The 9,206-nt window shown below is 48.4% G+C and overlaps 1 protein-coding gene across 1 annotated transcript; it reads left to right on the top strand.

Annotated features, from left to right (window-relative positions):
- Window positions 1-1,222: 1,222 nt before the first annotated feature.
- Window positions 1,223-6,653, top strand: BCDIN3D (BCDIN3 domain containing RNA methyltransferase). Its single transcript, XM_019511391.1, has 2 exons — window positions 1,223-1,435; window positions 5,037-6,653. The coding sequence occupies exons 1-2, from the start codon at window positions 1,223-1,225 to the stop codon at window positions 5,628-5,630; spliced, it is 807 nt and encodes a 268-aa protein (XP_019366936.1). The 3' UTR covers window positions 5,631-6,653.
- Window positions 6,654-9,206: the final 2,553 nt, after the last annotated feature.

The raw sequence follows: 9,206 nt of genomic DNA, 5'->3' as shown, positions 1-9,206 counted from the left end.
GGGCTGGGGCACATGCCTTACGAGGAGAGACTGAGGGATCTGGGCTTATTTAGTCTGGAGAAGAGACGAACTGAGGGGGGATTTAATTAAAGCCTTCAACTCCTTGTAGGGTGGTTCCAAAGAGGATGGAGCTGGACTATTCTCAGTGGGGGCAGGTGACAGAACAAGCAGCAATGGACTCAAGTTGCAGCAAGGAAAATGTAGGTTAGATATTAGAAAAAACAGGCTCATGAGGAGGGTAGTAAAACACTGGAACAGGCTACCCAGAGAGGTGGTGGACTCTCCATCCTTGGAGTTATTGAAGATCCGGGTAGACAAAGCCTTGGCTGGGATGATATAGTTGGGGCTGGTCCTGTTTGGAGCAGGGGGCCGGACTAGACATGACCTCCTGAGGTCCCTTCCACCCTCACAGCCTTAGTGTTCATAGGAAATGGGCTGCAAGGTCACCTGTATTATCCAGGAAGAGCGCACACCAACTGCAGAGACTTCCTCAGCCTGATGAAGGGTTTTTAAACTGAAAGGTTGCTAAAAAATTTTTTCCCCAACTATTTAAGTTGGTCTAATAAAAGATATCAGATTCACCCAAAGAACCTTGTCTGCAAAGTCACCTCAGGCTCTGGAGGCCATCAGGCCAGCTGGCGGGCGCACCCGAGGACTTGGCTGCACCGTCGACTTATCCAGCTCTGCAATCAGGGCTCTGCTAGGAGTGTGGGTGTGCGGGCACGGGACTGCCGGGAGGGCGCCCCTTCCTCCCGACTCCATCCATCCGCCGCTCTCCTCCTGCCCTCCTGCAGCTCGCCTTTTGCTTCAGCTGGAGAGGAACAGCGCAGCCTAACAGCAAAGACCCCCTGACAAGTTGAAGTCCTGGCTCTGATCCGGGACACCTCGCTCGCTCTGTCTGTGCCTCAGTTTCCCCACCCCTGCCCCTGGGGGGGGAGCTCATTTAAGGTGTAAGCACTCAGACCATCCTACTACCACGTCCGTGACTTTGCTGGGGTGAGGCGCCCAGGCCTGGGGCCTCCCAGTGAGACCAGCCAGGCTAGTGGGACAGGACCCTAATGCACAGAAGCCTTGACCTGCTCCTCTGCTCCCTGCAAAGGGCCCTTCCACCCTCACCCATGCGCAGTTCCGCCACCCGGAACCCCTGTGCACCGGAACTCGCGGGTGGGAGCGACGTTGCCGGCCGGAAGGAGGCGCCGACGGACTCAAGATGGCGGCGCCCATGAGGCAAGAGGCCGCGGCGGCGCCCGGGCGGGTTGTGGGGGCGCCGGGCGGGCTGGAGCCCGGGGCGGCGCCGTACGGGAACTTCCCCAACTACTCCCGCTTCCACCCGCCCGAGGGCCGCGTCCGCCTGCTGCCAAGCGGGCTGCTGCGGCGCCTCTTCCCCACCCGGGCCCGCCCGCTGCTGGGGCTCGACGTGGGCTGCAACTCGGGGGTGAGCGCGTCCGGGGGCGGGGGAGGTACAAGAGGGTGCTGAGCACCGCCGGGACGAAGGGGAGAGGCCCTTTGGCTGAGCCCAGGAGAGAGGCCAAGAGCGTCCTTGTGAGATTCGTAGATTTTAGGATCCGAGGGGATCTCAGTAGGTCGAATCTGCCCCCCTGCCCTGTGGACGGGGGGAGAATGACCCCAGCCAGTCTTGTCTTGAAGACCCCCCAGGGTAAGGGAGCGCACCACCGAGCCCGTCCCAGATTTTGGCCACTCTAACTGTGAAGACGTTCTTCCTGATGTCCAACCTAAATCTGTTCTCTGTCAGTTTGTTTCTGTTTCTAGTTACCCCAAGGGGAGCCCTAGTAAATAGAGCATCTCCTATTCCATGCTGACCTTCCACCCCCTGCCCCTGATGAATTTGTAGGCAGTCACAAGATTCCCTCTCAGCCTGCTCTTGCAGAGGCTGAAGAGATCCGGGTCCCTCAGTCTCTCCTCATAGGGCCTTAGCTGCAGGCTCCTGACCACATGAGTGGCCTCCTCCAGACCCTCTCAATGCTGCCACATCCCTGTCAAAGTGCGGCGCCCAAACCGGGACGTAGTTCTCCAACTGCGGTCTGACCAATGCTGCACAGAGGGAGAGCATCACCTTCCTGGAGCTTTTCGTGATACACCTGCTGATGCATGATAAAGAGCGGTTAGCCTTACTGATTGCTTCATCACATTCACAACTCATGTTCATTTTAGAGTCAGCTATGACTCCGAGATCCCTTTCTGCTGCTATGCTGCTGAGAAGGTTGTCCCCCAGCCTGTAAGTGCGTTGATGATTCCTTCTCCTCAGGTGCAGCACTTTGCACCTGTCCTTGTTGAATTGCATCCTATTTTGCTCTGCCCACTTCTTCAACCTGTCCAGATCCACTTGGATTTGTTCCCTGCAAACAACTAGGTTGTTTATTTTACCCCATAATTTGGTGTCATATGCAAATTTGAACAGGGTGCTCGCCGCGCCCTCATCTAAGTCACTGATGAAGATATTAAACAGCACTGGTCCAAGGACCGGGCCTTGGGAAACTCCACTGCCCACATCATTTCAGGTCGGCGCTGACCCACGCGCTGCCATTCTCTGGGTGCGTCCCATTGTAGCAGCAGCCCGTGCGAGTGCTGGAGGAGGGAATTGAGATACTAGAGTACTCTGTCCCAGCCCAGGGGAGTCCAGCCCTTCCTTTTGTTCATTCCTGGCCATGGAAAAGTACTGAAGCTGGTTGTGCGCTGTAATGGACTTGGGATGATGGCAGCAGGTCAGGATGTCCCCAAAGCTGTGGGTTCCTAGCTAAGATCTCTGCCTTTGGGTGAATCGTGTGCAGGTGTTTGCCTCCCAGCTATGCTGCATTAACAAGATCTTGTGGTCCCCTGGCTGACGATTGGAGCACTAGCCCTGCTCCCAGGTCAAGACCAGGGGTTCAGGTAAAGCAGGAGTGTCAAATGTCTGGTCCGTGGGCTGGATTGGACCCTCAGAGGTGGGTCTTCTGGCCTGCAAACTGTTGCCTGGACTCTGGCTGCAATAAGGGAACTTCCTCTGGGCACAACTGGAGTCCCAGCAGCCTACTCTTTGTTCCCATGGTGGCAGGGAAGTGCCTGAGGACCTCCTCTCGCTGGGTCCTGGAGTAGCTGAACCAGGCAGTGTGTGTGGGTTGGGGTGGTCCATGATCCTGATCCTGCACAGCTCATCTGGCCTGTGGGGCTAGATAGGCCACGAGTATCAAGCTTAAAGGATGTAGAGGCCCAGCTCCCATTGGATTTTAGGTGTGAGGCTTATCATAAGAGGCAAGGCAAGCTTTCATTGTTTAATTTCCAGCAGCAGTAGATTAGCTTAGTACAATGAGGCCCAATGTTTGCATGATCCAAACACAGACAGTGATACTGTATTGTTGTTACACAACTTTGTCACTCTAGTGGGATTGGTAATGATGACTGGTTACCCATGTGGGACTGATTATGAGTAGTTGGCCTTTTTATGCTTTTTTGAGAGCTGTATTTTATGTGCTATGTTGAGAGGCACTAAAGAATGTTTTTTGACACTTCTGAAGAACAGAATACACTATATGAAAAGTTGAGTGCAAATTCTACACTCTGGCTTGCTAAGGGAAATATAGCCAATTTTTTAAAGTCTGCATGAGGGATTTTGTATATAGCTTTTTTTCTGTTACTCTGTTATGTAACATTTATATGTTATGTGTCTTTAAACATAAATTAATAATAACAGTTCTTAATGAAAGGGCCATTTTATCATTCTTGCTGCCTGCATTTGCAGAGTCATTGTTATGATGGTTTTTAGGAAGCTGTATGCTGCTTTGGTTCTTTGCATTATCTATAGGAGTACACTGCATCTCATTTCCAAAGGGATTTTAACACTGGCGAGCCAGGAATCTAGTCACAAGGCTGCAAGTCTCTTTAAGAGGCAGAAGGTATTGGAAAGGCTTTTTGTCCACTAGAGGACAGTGTGTTCCTGTCTAGCCCAATACTTTTTTCTTTTTTGGATGCTGAAGATGTACTCAGAGAACTGTTCTGTGATTAAATTCCTGGATGACATCAGCTGTTTTGTAAGAGAAGATTCATGTAGTCTAACCTGCAAAAGGAAATGGAAAAAAGAACCCTATTTTATGTCACAGTCCTATGGCTTTAAAGTATATTGAAATATAGCACTTGGAGAAATAAGTGGATAAGGCTAATCTGGTCTTTACTATAATGCAGGCCTCATCAATGGTTGTTCTTCCTATAAGGGTCCTGTAGTGGGTTGTCAGCTTGCCTAGCTCAAATCAGTCCTCGAGTCCTTCTGCAGATTTCAGTAACACAATCTTTCTATGGGCTCAACACCATATGCTGTAATACCCTGGATTCCTCTGCTTCCCAGGGCTCAGCCAAAAGCAAAACAATCCAAAAGACTGTGCCCATAGCCTGGTCCCAGCAGCACAGGCTTCAAAACCCCAGGGTTGATCTGCATTACAGGGTTCAGTTGCAAATATCAAACAATCCAAAATAAACACTCCCAGCATGGGTTAGTTTTCACCCTGTGCTCTTCTGTACAGGAGTCCTCCCTCTCCATCTCAACACCCTTCCCTTACTTCCTCCTCCTTTTCTTTTATTTCTAATCAGCCAGTCACTTCTCCTCCTCATTAATAGCCTGCCAGCTGAGGCCTCTTACCTGCGTGGGTGGCTTGTTGCCGACTGCCTAACTGATCCAGACTGCCAGCCTGCAGCCCGTTATAGGTCCTTTGAGCCCTATTGTGGGAGGTCAAACATAGGATGTATCTCCCAAAGGAAGGGGGCATTCACAAGACATGGTATTAATCTCTAGAGCTAAACTAGGATCTTGGGTGTCAGGATACTTCAATTCTTTTCCTGGGTTTTCTGACTTGAGGCCTGAATTCAAAGACCAACAGCACCAATAAAGAGACTTCCATTGACTTAAATGAGTTTTGGATTGGGCCCTCAGGGAATGAACCCAAGTTAATGGTTTTAATGCCTCTGTTTTGCCTGTAAATTGGCTGTTATTTTGGGGAGCCCACATACATTAGTTATGTGTGAGCCCATGTTGGTTTTTCTTCCTGCAGGAACTAAGTGTTGCTCTATACCGACATCTCCTTGGCCTGCCGGAGAACGAAGCCAGCCCCGATCAGCTTGTAGTGGCAAAAGACCTGAACCTCCTATGCTGTGACATTGATGCTGCACTGATTGAGAGGGCCCAGCAGTGCAGCCCTTTTCCTGCATCCATCCACTATACCACCCTGGATATCATGGACGCTGGTGCCAGGGAGTCCTCTCTGAGCAACTTTCTAAGCAGGTTTGGCCGCTCCACCTTTGATATCTGCTTCTGTATGTCAGTGACTATGTGGATCCACCTGAACCATGGGGATAATGGGTTGGTGGAGTTCTTATCCTGCCTCGCCTCTCTGTGTGAGTACTTGCTTATTGAACCCCAACCCTGGAAGTGTTACCGAGCCGCTGCACGCCGCCTCCGGAAGCTGGGCAGAAACGACTTTGATCACTTCCGATCTCTTGCCATCACTGGGGACATGGCTGAGAAGGTAACCCAAATTTTAACCAGGGATGGTGCCATGGAGCTGGTGTGCTGCTTTGGGAGCACCAGCTGGGACAGGAGCCTTTTGCTTTTTAAATCAAATGCGCTGACTCAGAAAGTCCCATGAGCAAGAGCTGCACTGGTGCTGACATCCTGGAGAGGAAGGGAGTTGAAGTTTAGTGGGTTGAGTCTGTGGCTTCCAAGTCTAAATCCCAGGTATCTCACTAATTCTCTTGGTGGATCTTGCTGGCCTGTTCACCTTGCTATGCCTCATTTTCTCCCTCTGAAAAATGGGGGGAGTGATTTTTAACCTACCTCATGTTGTATTTTGAGGGTTAATGACTGTTCTTGTTGAGCGGTTTGGAAGCTAAGTGCTGGTTTAAGTGTTTCATTTGTATGTGGGGGCTATGGCATAAAAGAACCTTGAATTTGCCTTTCCCAGGAACTCAAAGGGAAGGGGAATAAAAACAGATCTGTTTGTCATGGTCTACGTTTATCTTGCCTGTGTAGCGTTTTCTCTCAGACTTTTCAGAGAAACTTCTGTGGTGCAGTTTGTCTCCTAGTCACTTGCAATTGGCATTGAAAGGATGGAAGGGTTGTGAGTTGGGTTGGTGTTAGGAGTGATCCCTGTATTATCAGTGTACCTTTGCTGTTGGTATGACGTAGAAGAAGTAACAGTAAACTTTGCAGGCATGAGAAAGATCAGGCTGCCAGAACTTCCTTTCATAGAATGACACTTTTGTGGAGCATGTATCTATAATGGTAAGAGCTCTTTCAAGAAAAACTTTGCAATAAGAATGGTTTTATTTTGCCAAACACATGTTATTGATCGTCTTTTATTTTTATTCTTGTATTCTTTTTTTCCCCTCATTCAACCAATCAACTTATCCAATTACAATTTAAGGTTGAATGGCTCCTAATCATTGATTTTATAATTCCCTTAAAAAATATGCTTCTGCCTGTGTCTTAATCAAAAGGAGTTCAGTAATATTTCATTATTTTGGAGGCCTTCAGTGAAATGATACCTTATTTTATAGAATCTAGTAGGTTTAAAAACTTGTTTATGTTCAGTTAAGGTTGCTATAATCAATCATGTCTTAAAATCTAGTAAAGTTAAGAAATCAATAAATATTTTAGTATTTTTAATCAATTCACCTTTCTCTCACTAGCTTTATTTTAATGATACAGATGACTTAATCTATAGATTGTCATATTTGAGTCTGGTTAATACTGTAAGTTATTAATAGAATACAATTAATACATTAATGTAACATGTAGGGACCTATGTTAGTGCTGCAGTGCTCCACCAGGAGGAGTTCTCGTCTAATGTTTCATGCCGTTGGGCATTCTGCCCAGATTCTTTATAGGTATGGAAATGCTTTTTAATTTCTTTTGTGCAATGGCTATTTTTCTTGTTGGCTCTTTCTGTCTATTACTATCATTATGCTCAGTGCTTGAACAAATTAAGAGCCTTGATCTGTTCCAATGAACTCGCGATGAGATTAGTCTGAAAACTAACCCCTTTGACTACCGTGCCCAGCCAGCCAAGGAATTCTGAATGCGAGGAGGGAGCAGCCAGTTCCTGGAATCTCTGAATAATGCTAGACAAAGGTGTGTTTTTTATGCAGTGGGTGGCTGGGGTTCAAAGGTACCGTCAGTCGCAGTCTAGGTCGCTTATACTGGGTCAACAGTATGTGCCAATCAAAATGGTTTTAATTAAATGATCATTTTCAGTAATGCAGCTTAGTTCAAAAAAGAAAAGTAAAGTAGCTATGACTGATGCTCACAAAAGCTCCCTTACCCCAGCAGGCCTCAGATGTTTTGTCTACTACTAAAAGATGGACATACTTTCTTCATAAGCTGGCATGCAAGAGTAATGCTAGAGAACAGTGAAGTGGAAAAGAACTGGTGCCCAATCCAAACTCAAGAGCGGTGTTATTGAGCCATGCCCCTGAACCACAAGTGGTTTGTCAGCTTGTCATTCAGTGGAGTCCCAAGATGGATGGTGCAAATGCTAGCTAACACCTTTGGTATAATTCACGATCTGCTTTCAGACCCTGGACACGTTTTACTTTCCCTACAGGAAGTGGGACATGGTTTTCTCCTATTTCCTTAAGGGTTCAGCCAAATCCTTAATCTGCCTCCAGTTCTTCTATGGTAGCCAGCCATTAGGAACCTCATCCTGTGCCTGCTGTATTCTACTATAACTTCAGGGTGTGTTACACGAGATCTTTTTGCAAAGGGTACCTTTCATAGGTCTTGGGTCTGCTGTTCCCCAAATTGTCCAGCTGATGGTGCTGATGTACCATGCAACTCCAGCTCTCAAGAGCCCTGTCTATTTTTCTATGTATGTACTGCTGGTTTTTCTTGTGGAGGTTTATATCTTCACGTGTTTCAGATCAGACAGTGTTCGGATCGAAGGGGAAGGAGTGGCTTTGTAATGGAGCACATCCAGCATTTATCTGGGCACTATTGAACAATCAGCCCCAAAAGGCAGGTTATATTATTGGTCTAAGAAGAAACTCCTGTAGAGCCACTGCACCAGCATAGAAGGGATTAACTACAGTGTTTCATGAGGGCACCCTTGCTCTGTCCACAGATAAAGGGACCTGTCCATGGTGTAACCTGTGCCCTATCTCATCTGCAGCCTGATTGTCCAGGGCCTGATTCTCCTTTTGGCCCCACTAGCATACATCTGGAGTAGGTCTCCTGAGGTCAGTGGTGCTCAATCTGACATCAAAATTTAGCCCGGTAGACTTGGGTGGTGGATGGTATTTAGAAAGACTTGCCCACTGAACTGCGATAAGGCTGAAATCACCTAAACCCATAAATGTACCTGCCACTCCCATATATAGTGAATGGGACTGGGGAAACTGAGTAGATTGCATCTTTCCTTGTTCCCTTCCCCTTGTCATTCTCTAGGGCCATGTACACATGAGCATGTATGTTTGGTTCCCCAGGGACAGCTATCTGTAGGGCACCTTGTGCCACTGCTAGTTGTCTCTGGGGAGCGCCTGTGCCATGCACCTTCTGGTGAGCAGCTGGTTACCCCAGGTGGGGTAGGGGAGGCTGGGGCCAGCACTGGGCTGGTATTAGCAGCTTTACCTGCAGTCCTGGGTACTTCCACTGCTGCAGCAGCAGTGATCCTGCTGCTTGGAGCCTCGCCAGCAGCTGGAGTATGGCTCTGGACAGCCAGGCTCCAGTTTTGACTGGCACATGCTGCCCCCATATGTGCTGCTCTGCTTTTTTTTGTTTTTGTTTTTTTTGCATGGCTTTTTTTGACCCCTGGGTATTCAAGGGTGAACCCCCCCTCCCCACTGCTCCCTTACAGCACAGAGAACAGCTAAATGTGTGGTATATGACACTGCAGATGTGTCTGCAGTGCCACATACTGCATGACCGCACTCATCCGGATGCGGCCAAGGAGTCCACATTGCAGATGTTCTACTGGTCCTGGGGCCACTCGGTTCTGGAAATGACCTGTAGCATGTTTATCCTGTCTGGGTTAAACCCTCCTGTTGTGTGGAAGCTCAGCAACATAACTGACCCTATCTTGCAGGCCTGTGATATGAAAGCCTGCTTGTACTCTTGGAAGAAAGATAGCTACGTTAATCCTTTAAACACTGCCCTCCTTGTACCAGGCCCAACCAGGGTGCAAGGGGGAAGTGCCCTCTATTCTGTACCCCTTCCATAGTAGCAACAT

Source organism: Gavialis gangeticus, unplaced genomic scaffold (assembly GCF_001723915.1).
Source record: "Gavialis gangeticus isolate Ggan-Ray unplaced genomic scaffold, GavGan_comp1, whole genome shotgun sequence".
Taxonomy (NCBI): domain Eukaryota; kingdom Metazoa; phylum Chordata; order Crocodylia; family Gavialidae; genus Gavialis; species Gavialis gangeticus.
Note: the sequence above shows the minus strand (reverse complement) of the source record. Positions and strands in the feature narration are given on the sequence as shown.

What these genes read in the sequence shown, in the direction of transcription:
- BCDIN3D (XM_019511391.1), top strand. Translation starts at nt 1,223, where the DNA reads ATGAGGCAAGAGGCCGCGGCGGCGCCCGGGCGGGTTGTGGGGGCGCCG. An exon ending in ACGTGGGCTGCAACTCGGGG is followed by an intron (nt 1,436 to 5,036) that starts GTGAGCGCGTCC and finishes TTCTTCCTGCAG; the next exon opens with GAACTAAGTGTTGCTCTATA.